The sequence below is a fragment of the Cololabis saira genome, chromosome 24 (genome assembly GCF_033807715.1).
Source record: "Cololabis saira isolate AMF1-May2022 chromosome 24, fColSai1.1, whole genome shotgun sequence".
Classification (NCBI taxonomy): domain Eukaryota; kingdom Metazoa; phylum Chordata; class Actinopteri; order Beloniformes; family Belonidae; genus Cololabis; species Cololabis saira.
This window is the reverse complement of record NC_084610.1, coordinates 19,152,344-19,164,686: the sequence shown is the minus strand read 5'-3', so window position 1 is coordinate 19,164,686 and position 12,343 is coordinate 19,152,344. Positions and strand designations below refer to the sequence as shown.

Here is a 12,343-nt window from a genome sequence, read left to right as displayed (position 1 = left end):
CAAATTAGTGTATAGTATGAAAAATTGCTGATTGTTTTGCCCAAATTATTTGGGCACATTGCATATCAGAAGGCGTTTCTTTAAGTATTTCTGAGCCTAATAATAAAAAATATATTTATATGTATAAATGTATGTATGTGTATATATATATAAAAATGCATATATATGTATATGTATTAATAAAATAAATATATAACATATTAAAATGTATATGATATATATTAAAAATGTTTATATATATATATATATATATATATATATATCGTCAGTAATGCATTTCATCCCACATCATTTGGGCAAAATGCATATCAGTAGGTATTTCTTTAAGTATTTCTGAGCCTAATGATAATAATAAAATGTGTATATTTATATATTAATAAACTAAATATATGATATATTAATATATATAATATGATACATATTATATATGAAAAATGCATGTGTGTGTGTGTATATATATATATATATATATATATATATACACACACATTTGTATTAATAAAATAAATATGTGACATATTCAAATATATATGATATATATTAAATATAAAAAATGCATATAAATATATATATATATATATTTTATTAATATATATATATATATATATATATATATAGATATGTATATATATGTATTAATAAAATAAATATATGATATGTTAAAATATATATGATATATATATATATATATATATATATATATATATATATATATATGGGTCAAAGACGTATAAGGCCTTTGAGTAGCCCATTTTTAAAATACTTAAAATAAAGATATTTTTGGCCATTTTCCAAACATTTGAAATGTAGTGTACACATACATGTATGTGAAAACTTCAAACAAAGGTATTTTAGTGTTTTTAAACCTTTAAACCGTCATTCGGGGCGACCATTTATCTCAAACTTAATAGATTTCCGTAACAAAATGTATATTTTAATAAGTATCAGTAATTAAATTAACTGTTCAAGAAAGATAGACACATTTTTCCTTTCATTTTTTGAAAACCCTTTTTAAATACATTCTATCCATAATGGCAGTGTCACCCTCTTACTTACTCTAAAATTCATAAAACTGATTTAAAATGTGTACAAAGTGTATCCACTTATGCATGCTATACCAATAATTTATATTTGAACCAAAACTGATAGACATTCAATTTTGAATTTGATACAGAATTGCCATTTGTTGGTCACCCCACATGATGCTTTCAAGTTTAATCAAATATAACAGGCTAACAGTTAGCTATATGATCTAAGCTAGCTACTTCTCACCACATATCACTAACAAATTTACTTTCAAAATATAGATTTGCAAATAAAACTAATTATTTACAGTTTTAGGGTGGTCACCCCACATGATATCAAAATGTGACGTATACACTGCAGCAGTTAGAAAGAGGATTTATTTGTAAAGGAGAGAGAGACTACTGACCTGCAGGTTGTCTCTCTGGGACCCTCATGGAGTAACTGGCTGATGCAACATCCTCTTTGAGATGATTGTCAATATAAAAGTCCCTCAATTGTATTTTTTTCATGGTCACCCCAGATGATAATTCAGACAATGAACATATTCGGACAAGATTAGTTTGTGTATTATGATTGAAATGTGTGTACAAATGTTCCATAACTTTGTCAATAAATCTAAAACAAGTTTGAAAGTATGCCCAATAGGGCAAGCATTATTTTTAAATTGTTTTAATGTGATTTAAAACCAGTTGTCCAAACAGAAGTCAAGGCCGGACGGTCACCCCACATGATGTTTTCACACTTCAGATGGCAGAAAATGACCAATAACCAACATGTTTAAATAAAATAAGAGTGGGCACATGTAGAAGGAACGTATTAGACATACATGTTATATTTTTTTATTCATTTTTATGTTTATTATTAGGTAAAAAGTTCCATCGGACAGAAAAAGTAAGCGTCACGTCTTTGCCCATATGCCTTAGGTTTTTACCAACATGGTATTGACCATTAATATATAAGCAGTTAGAAAGTAAAAAAAAAAAAAAAAAAGGTTTTCTAAGCCTGTATACTGAAGAATGTCCTTCCTCTGTTCAAATGATATTTATTTAGCCAAATTGAGTATTTTAATTGAACATGTACAGCCCGCCACTTGCTATAAATGTACAATCGTTTGTATACTTGTGCTCCATGTGATCATGGTCCTGAGTTAAATAAATGATGATGATGATGGAAAGCCAGCAGGAGTTTTTTTCCCCTATGATTTCATTAACTTTAAGACACCGAGTGCCGGTTTAACTTATATGTGGTCGTATATGTTTGTGAGAGAACCTTTTATGAGGCCTAAAAACACTGAAAACATGATTCCGTCTCCAAATAATCCCCATTTCTCTGTATAAACCTGACCTAAACTCTTTCTTTTTTGTCTGCTTTCCTAACAGGAAACGTGTAATATCCCGTGATGGATGGGTAAGTTGGTGCTGAGCTTGTACTTGTTATTATTTTACCTCTTTTCTTATAATTTTATTTCATTTTATTTGTTATTTACTGTTTTTTTTTTCTTTTTTATAACTTTATTGATAAGATTTTTCAATATTTTTTAAGACAAACAACCCCACATATATCCCACCCTCCCCGGTTCCCACGTACAAAGAAGATAATAGCAATAAAACAGAATATGTAAACAAGGGAAAAAAAGATAAAATAAAATACATAAATAAAATAATATGAATAATAATAACAACAATAATGATGATAAAATAAATACATAGATGAATAACACATGGACGGTTAAGGGTTACACATTAGTCCAAACATCTGTCAGTTTGTAGTACAATTGAGGGTTTCCACACATCCAAGTAACACTAAAACATGACAAAAATAAATGCTAAGCTACATCATCGAAAGACAGCGTAAGGATGAATTCTAAGAAAGGGGACCAGGCCTTAATACATTTTTGGTGAGATTTCAATCTATCGTATCCGAGCTTTTCTAAAGGTATAAAATATATCACATCTTTGACCCATTCCGTGAATGTTGGGGGTTTGTCAGATTTCCAATTGCGGAGGATAAGTCCCCGGGCTATGAGAGAACAAAATGCAATAAAATTGGCTTGAGGAGCCAAGGAGTAACTGGTGCATCATCCGTGGGAACTCCAAATATAGCAGTCATAGGATTGGGTTCAATAATTACATGACAAATGGTCAAGAAGGCATGGAAATGTTGTCAGAGACGTGAATCCCCAAAACATATGTCACATAGAGGCTCCAGGTGACATCTTATACAAGTAGGGTCAACATCAGGATGATTGTTATTTACTGTTTAATTGTGTCTTGCCGCTTTTAATGTTGATGTAAAGAACTTTGAATTACCTTGTGTGAATTGTTCTATACCGGGGGTCGGCAACCCGCGGCTCTGGAGCCTCATGTGGCTCTTTAGCGCCGCCCTAGTGGCTCCTGGAGCTTTTAAAAAAATGTTTGACCTTATTTTCCAATTTTCTTCTTTTTTTTCTCTTTTTTTCGTTTTTTCTCTCTTTTCTTCTTTTTTTCTCCTTTTTTTCTCTTTTTTTCTTCCTTTTTCCTTTCCTTTCTAATCTCGCCATTTCAACTTTTTTCTAGACATAGATTGTACTTCAACATTCATCTCGACATTTCGACTTTTTTGTTGAAATTTTGACTTTTTTCTCGACAATTCGACTTTTTTCACGAAATTTCGACTATTTCCTTGACATTTCGACTTTTTTCTCAACATTTCGACTTTTTTCTCGAAATTTTGACTTATTTCTCGACATTTCGACTTTTTTCTCAACATTTTGACTTTTTTCTCAAGATTGTACTTCAACATTAATCTTGACATTTTGACTTTTTTTCTCGAAATTTTGACTTTTTTCTTGACAATTCAACTTTTTTTTTCAACATTTCGACTTTTTACTCAAAGTGCATAATGAAAAAAAAAATCTTCCCCCAGTTATACAAGACTTTTCATTTTTTGCGGCTCCAGACATATCTGTTTTTTGTGTTTTTGGTCCAATACGGCTCTTTCAACATTTTGGGTTGCAGACCCCTGTTCTATACAAATAAACTTGCCTTCCTGAATGCTGTCCACACTTGTTTTCTTATTGAAATAAGTGTGGACTGCAACAGCAGCTACTGTATATTCTTCCAGAAATCCAGCTGCTGTTGTTGTGATATGAGCTCTGTAGACAGCTGTCCCTGATGGAGCTGTTCCCTGGCCTGCAGGCTTGCAGGGGACCTGCTGAGCGGGGGACGCGCTCTGCTCGGGGACGACAGCTCGGTCATGGCCCGCATGCAGAAGAAGTTCTGGAAGACCAAGCAGGTTCTCATCAAAGCCACGGGCAAGAAGGAGGACGAGTACGTGGTCGCTTCAGACGCTGACCTGGACGCCAAGCTCGAGGTAGGAACGAACACATTTAACACGTCTTCTCCAATGTTTTCTGAAAAAAAAAGCAACTATTACTACTTCTCTTTTTTTTTTTCTAAATTTTATTTTTGTTTCCCATTATAACAGAACACATGAACATGGGGTGTTTTCTATTGTAGTAATACAAGAAAATAGATACATAAACGAATCTTGTTTAAAAGAGGAAAGAAAATTAAACAAGTGCATGGCGTTTCAGGGAAATATACATTTTCCATTGCTCCCAAATGTCTTTGAATTTAGATTGCTGTAGCCTCATTAAGAAAGTAATTGTTTCCATCACAAATATGTAATAAATTATATTATACCATTCATCTATAGATGGGATGTCTGGCTTAAGCCATTTCTTTGTTATTGCTTTTCTTGCAGCTAAGCTCAGTATTCCAAATAAGTGTTTGGTTTCAGAACTTACAGTGGTTGAACGTACAAGCCCAAAGAAGAGTTCTTCCCAATTAAATGCAATGTCCTCCCCAAATATAATCACTAGTTCTGTGTGAATGTTATGCCAGAAAATATTTTATTCCTACTTTTCATCAATCCAGTAATCATTTCAGCACTGCCTCTAATTTTCCATGACCCCCATTACTTGTTACTCAGCAACCCATGGGAGTGTTGTTTGTTTGTTCCTCTTTTTATTTCAAGTTCAGTGTTTCCCATAGAATTTTTTTATCAGGCCCGGTGGTACACACCGAAAAAACCCTAAACAGACGAGACGCGTGGGACAGCATATTGGACATGTGACATGCAGCAATATAACAAAGTTTCACATTAAAAATCACTGTAGGCCTATATTGCTGAATGATATCACTTCAATGAAATCATTAGGCTTAATCTAACCTTTAACCAAAGTGTCATGGGCCTGAAAGGCTGCAGTGTGCTGGTCTGACCCCATATGAGCATTGAGCACATCTTTTCTAGATATTTCAGAGGGATCTCTATGAAAACCCTCTGGTCCTCTTTTAACGGCTGCTTGTGCTGACGGCATATGCGACAAAACATCCCTATTCACAATTGAGATTATATCAGTTATAAATAATTTAAACATTGTAGAAGATTTTCTTTTTCCCATTTTGTTATAACAGAGTTACATGCATTTGACAATGCCTGGGGAAAAAATTAAACTTCAGTGGTTCTAGTGGAAAGACAATCTATTGTCTATGTTATTTTCATCATTATTGCTTACCAAAAAAAGAACCTCAATCAGAACAAAAATGTAAGCTAAACAACAAATTGGAAATTTACCAGGGGGAGTGTGGTACGACCAAGGGCTTTATTTATGGTTATTAAGCCATTCGGGATCCCAGCCAGATGTTCTGTGTTTAAATGCTTTGTTTTTTACTGGGTCACCAGTCAGACGGGGGTCGGCAGTTGGACCGGTGTCAGCGATGGTAAAGGCTGATTTATGGTTCCGCGTTAAACCAACGCAGAGCCTACGACGTAGTGTACGCGTCGACGCGCACCGTACGCCGTAGGCTACGCCGTGACCTACGGCGATAGCTCTGCGTCGATTTAACGGGGAACCATAAATCAGGCTTAAAGGTAATTGAGCAGCCCCCCTCTCCACTGCAATCTGCCCCTCTTTCTCCCGTCTCACCTGCACCTGTCATGTTTTCCTCTGTTGCCTCTGTTACTCTCCCTTCATCTATTTTCCGTGGCTCCGGAGTCTGGCAGAAACATTTCTTTATATCATGTTGTTTGTCGCCCGCAATATTTTTTCTTTTTTTTGACGGCGCCATAGTTGGCTAGCTACAAACTAATGTATAATAATGTGCCCGCGCTCTCAGCAGCGGTACTCGCATCGTTACTAGGCAACGAACCAGGTTGACTCCTGTTGCAGAACAGCTCCTAAACGTAAATTATCATTGATTTATGAATGAATGGATACGCATCTTATTTTTGGCATATTACATTTTTTTTTTAGGCCTGGCGGGGGGTCTCGTTGGCCTGGCAGCCCTGCCAGGCCTATGCAAGGGTAGGGGAAACACTGAAGTTGAAGTATCGCCGCTGTTGAAAGCACAGCACTTAACCACTTGTGGCAACTTGAACTTGAAAAATTAAATTAAACAAGTGTAAAACCCTTCAACACAAGTAAATGCATTGCTTCGTAATTGTATTTAAGAAAAAGTGGAGAAATACACTTTTATGAGATTGGTTTTTCATTTAGAATTAATTTACCGTTTTATAATTTTAACTAATGCTCACACTACTATTAAGTTTATAATTAACCGGTTTATTCTGGGCCCAGTCTGAGAGGTGGGTTATTCTGAAAAGATTCTGATCACAGGAGGTTGTCTGAATATGCAGAGTCCTCCGAGACATGATAGCGTTTCAAAAAGTGCCCAGAGAGAGCTGGGACAGAAAAAAGTGGGTATAGATAATGGATGGAAGTTTTGGGAACACAGTGTGAGCATTGTGTTAGCTCTGGAACAAGATTGGGCCTCTTCTTCCATTCTTCTCTCGTTCTTCCTTCATTCATCCATCATGAGACAGAAGCCAGAAAACAGCTAACAGTGTTGAGACAGAAACGCCAAACAGATCAAGAGCTCCGTTAACTCACACCAACATCCAGAAAGATCCAGAAAAGAGTTCATACTATCTGTTTGCTTTTCTTCCTCCTCTCCTCCTCACTCCATCAGCAGAGCACTGAAACCACCGGAGCAGATTAGATTTCAGTCGCTTCACAGCCGTACATGTGATGACCTTACACAGTCAGGTTTTTGTCTCTGCATTTTCCTCGTCTGCCTTTCGCTTTGTATCCTGTGAGCTTCTTCAATATGTTTTTTTTTCTTTCTTTATAAATAAGAGAAGAAACATTTTAAGTAGGCCTGTGTTGAAAAAATCGATTTCCCAATTCTAAATCGATTCTCATATTAATTCCTAAAAATTGATTCATAAGACTAAAGATCGATTTTTTTTTATTTTTTTTAAAAATTTTATTTATTTATGTTTTTTTTTTTTCATCATTACATTACAAATTTTGGTTATTTTTTTGTTTATCCCCAAAAAAGGAATGTTTTGTTTGACACGAGAGTACTGGTGCCATGTTTCATGTTTTTGCCTTTAAATATGTTTAAAGGTATGAAAACATTAAAGTGTTAGGTTATAATTGCATAAATTGTCTATATTTCATTACTTTATATACTGTCTTGGGGTTACATTTGCAAAAAATGCTAAAAACCAAAATAGACTGAAAATGGAACAAATAAAAACGGAATGTGGGAAAAAATAAAACCGATTTCATCCGTCTCTGGATCTATTTGCTAATTCTGCCCCACGATGTTTCTAAAAGCAGTTCTATCAGCATTCTGGGAGCTGATTGGTCCTTACAGCATCATTAGCTGCCAATACTTGCTGTTGAATCTCAGTATAATACTAGTAGTAATATTTTGCATAACTACAGTCATATAATTCATGCAACAGCTCAAAAAACTGTTTTAATAACACTAACCCAAATCAATATCGGAATCGAATCAAATCAAATCTTGATAATTGATTCTGAATCTTAAGAATCGGAATCGAATCGATTCTTGACATTTGAATCGATCCCCAGCCCTAATTTTAAGTGATTTAATTTACTCAGATAAACTGAACCATGACGCCACAGTGTCTCATTCTGGTATCATTTTATTTTAGTTCACAAAGATGGTTCACTATCATCACTGCAGTTCTCCCAGTGCAGACTTTCTTGTCGTCTGAAATGGCGTTCATGTGCACCAGGTACCTTTTACTTTTAGCACGTGTCTTTTGTATCAAACAGAAAATATTTGTGAGACGATACACAAACAGGTTAGAAAAGAAACAGTCCCACTGGTTTCTGGTGACGTTTACCTGCAGAGGATGTGAAATGTTCAAGGAGCAGGGATGTTGATTTCAGCCATGCTTTGTGATGCTGAGCTGTTTGGACCTGGTGAAATGCAGCCACCCCTCATGAGCACGTGCACACCTAAAATGCAGAGTGCCGAGTATGAATTATTGCAGAAATGTACCTCGTCTGTCCAACTGTCCATGTTCCACTTAAAAACCCGTCTACAGTAGGCCTGTGTTGAAAAAAATCGATTTTCCGATTCTAAATTGATTCTCATATTCATTCCTAAAAATCGATTTGTATGTCTAAACATCGATTTTTTTCTATTATCACATTTTTGCCCGGTGAACTTTATTAATCCCAGTAGTCACGTCATTTAATTCACACATGCGCTGTTGAGCTGTTGCAATTTCTTTATTTTTTGGCACTTTATGGATATTGAAAGGCATATTTGAGTTATTTATTTCTTAGTTATTTATTTCACACAAATAACTTTTGCCATGTTTTTGCCTTTAATATGTTTAAAAGTATGACACATTAAAGCAGGGATTAAAGTTCTCCGTACGGGGTACGGATTTCCGTCCTGGGGATTTTTTTGGGATATTTTTTTATGAGATCAGCGCAAATCCGACAAAAAATATGAACACCGGGGTGTCTGTAGCGCCGCGGTGACTTGTCGAACGGCGCCCACTGCAGTCAATCAGCTGTTGGCTGTGCACACACAGTAAAGTTCTCCTCTGGTTTTAGATGCACGTAACCTGACACCTAATAACTCAGCCTAGGCTGAGTTATGGTTCTGCGTCAAAACGACGCCGTGCCTACGCATGTGGTTTGCGTCGACGTGTTTTTGATTGTTATTTTATTCTGCATGTAAAGCACCATGTGTTGCAATTATACAGACATCAGAATCTTCCGCGGAATTCCGCGGATTTTAGTCTCAGCAAAACATTTCCGCGGAACGGGGGGGAAAAAAAAAAAAAAAAAATCCCCAAACAACGGACCAGGCCAGAAAAGAAAAACATAATATGCAAAAAATAAGCGACGTATCTATCCATTCATTCAGAAATCAAAAATCATTTCCATTTGGGAGCTTCTGTGCGGCGCTGAATATGCAATGCAGTGTTTTGCGGTGTGCTTCTCATTGAAATGACTGGAGGCAACACGTTGCGAATGAGCAGAGCCGGCAGGGAAAAAAAGTCAACAGTGCCGCGTGTCCGTGTGTAACCCAAATCTACCATGGCCTCAGTGTTAGGGCTCGGCCAGGTGGGGCTTTATAAATATATGGGCTTCATAAATGTATTAAATATATGAGCGCGGAGTCGGCGTGGCGACGAGCCGGGCGCGCGCCGGCGGACGGTGGAGTCGCGCTGTGAAGCCTGAATTATGGTTCCGCGTTAAATCGACGCGTAACCTACGCCGTAGGCCTCGGCGTAGGGTACGCGGCGACGCGCGCCGTACGGTGCGTACGGCCGCGTACCCTACGCCGGGTCTGCGTTGGTGTAACGCGGGACCATAAATCAGACTTAAGTCCCTTTAGGCTGATACTGTGAGAAATAACCTCGCTCTCATAATAGCGGTACTACGGTTAATAAATGTAATAAATGCTCCTACTGCCGTTTCTGCTGCTACTGAGTCCCGTAAGTGGCGAGTGAGTTTTAACTCCTTAATTACTAAGGTGCATCCCTAGTTTTTTCGGTGGGAAAGGGGGATTCTGGCCATTGTAGAAGTTTAAGATATAATTATCTTCATTTCAAGATTTATTCATGCATGAAGAATTACCCATGATGATGAATGCGTGTTATTATGTTATCAAAATGCATCATTCTTTGCAAAAATTCAGATTTTTTGTGTGTATTTTTGTGTGTATTCTTGCGCCGTGTGCTCTGCGTTGGTGTGACGCAGAACCATAACTCAGCGCTAGACCTCGTCGCATGTCGATGTGCCGCAATGTAAACACTGCGTGTCCCCCTACAAGCCTACGTTGCATTACGAATGTGACGCGCTGTGAGCTTGTATATCTGCATTTTAATTTCAGATGCTTTGTTCAAAGTTATGTAGCCAGTCTGTAGTGCAGTGCCTCGTTTAGAACCCCTTGTCATTATTACATAAAAAGTATCTACTAGCACGGATATTGCCACTGGATTAAAAGATGAACTCTCAGGAATGGATTATAAATTTACGTTTTCAATCGCAACGGGGGGGGGGGGGTCTGAAAACTTTCCGTCCTGGGATTTTTTTTTGCTTTAACCCCTGCATTAAAGTTTTCAGTTATCAATGGTTTATATACTTTCTTGGGGTTAGGGCTGTGCGATTAATCGATTTTAAATCTAAATCGGATTTATTAATCAAGACAATGTTAAAAAAAGGAAAATCGATTTTCCTTTTTTGCAGTTGGCTGCATTACAGACAGAGCTCGTCTAGTCATCTTTGTTTGGTCAAGAAAATTGTAAATGTTGTCACTTTACTAAACTCAAGGAGGATTTACAGTAACTTTCAATTGCACTTCATTCCCAATAGGGAAATTTGTTTGCTATTTTTCTTTAAAAATAAAGATAAAATATTTGAAACAATTTATTCCATTGACTTTTGTAGTTTTACCAAAAAAATCCAAATCGGAAATCGGGTTTTCAGAGAAAAAAAAATCAGGATTTTATTTTTGTCCAAAATCGCCCAGCCCTACTTGGGGTTAAATTTGCATAAAATGCTAAAAACCAAATTCTCAAAAATTTAAAACCGAAAAACCCAGAAAATGGAAAAAATAAAAATGGAATGTGGGAAAAAATAAAAGCGATTTCATCCGTCTCTGTTTCCTCCCTGGATCTGTTTGGTAATTCTGCCCCACATGATGTTTCTGAAAGCAGTTCTATCAGCATTCTGGGAGCTGATTGGTCCTTACAGCATCATTAGCTGCCAATACTTGCTGTTGAATCTCAATAAAATACTAGTATTAATTAATTAAGTCATATAATTCATGCAACAGCTCAAAAAACAGTTTTAATAACACTAACCCAAATTGATATTGGATTGAATCAAATCTTGATAATCGATTCTGAATCTTAAGAATCGGAATCGAATCGACTCCTGACATTTGAATCGATCCCCAGCCTGTGCATGCGTGGGAGCAAATGAATATGTTCTTCTCATTTGTGGCTTTGTTTGTGTTCTTTCTTCCTTACATAACACAAGACAGTTACATGAACACGATGATGTCAATGAATCCGTCGTATTGATAGTCTCTCTGACAAGGAGCAGTGAGCTACTCACCGACACACGTTTGGCCACTACTGAGAGGGAAAAGTTGAAGTTGGTGGCTGTTTATTCTGCAGTTAATGAGTAACGCTGCACATGTGCAGGTCCCTCCTGCAGCTGCTCCTGCAGTCTCACGTCTGTGAAGGGAGAAGAAGCAGCCAGCTCTGCGTTTCTTTTATACATCTCACCTTGAGGACAAACAGTGAATGGGGGATGTTCATTCTCTTTCCCAATAAATAAATAAATAAGGGAGCATGATTTTGTATCATAAGTTCGCTATTGAACCATTTAAGGTGCTTTTTGACAGCAGATGTCTTTGCTCCTCATTTTATGACGAGCGTTGGTTTCTCATTACGTCAATTGTGGCTGTTCAAGTACAACGTCAAAAGAACAAATTAAAATGTTTTTCCCTGAATATGAAGTTGCAGTTCCACCCTATTAATCATTTACAAAGATACTAAATATCTCCTTATGATTTTAAGTCATTAAAATTCCCCTTTCTTGAGCTGCTTGGTGGTGCAGTAGGTTAAGCAGCGGCTCATATACTGAGGCTACAGTCCCCTACAGTTTTTTTAATTCCCCTTTCTTTCACGAGTCCTCTGACGTCTCTGTGGTATAAGTCACAAGATGAATGGATTTTTTAAAAGTATTTTATTTACTTACTGATGTTTTTTCGTGCAGAAATAACAATAATGGATGTGAAAGCATTGAGATGGCTTTAAAATATGCAAACAAACCTTTCTGATAAGCTCCAACCTCCATCCATATTTGCTCTTTCTGAATCCTAATGTCTCCACCGTCACTCTGAAGGTCAAGGCTGAAGGTCAAGGTGACTCCTTCCTCTAGTTTCGTGGTTCCTATCCCACGACAGCGACTCCCGCTGGGGGC

The 12,343-nt window shown here is 36.8% G+C and overlaps 1 protein-coding gene across 1 annotated transcript in view; it reads left to right on the top strand.

The window, feature by feature from the left end:
* Positions 1–12,343, top strand: part of ical1 (islet cell autoantigen 1-like) — a 30,795-nt gene that overhangs the window by 781 nt on the left and 17,671 nt on the right. The window contains exons 2-3 of the mRNA XM_061715510.1: positions 2,406–2,433; positions 4,203–4,377. Coding sequence (XP_061571494.1) covers positions 2,426–2,433; positions 4,203–4,377 — 183 coding nt within the window. The 5' untranslated portion in view covers positions 2,406–2,425. The remainder of the gene's footprint in view (positions 1–2,405; positions 2,434–4,202; positions 4,378–12,343) is intronic.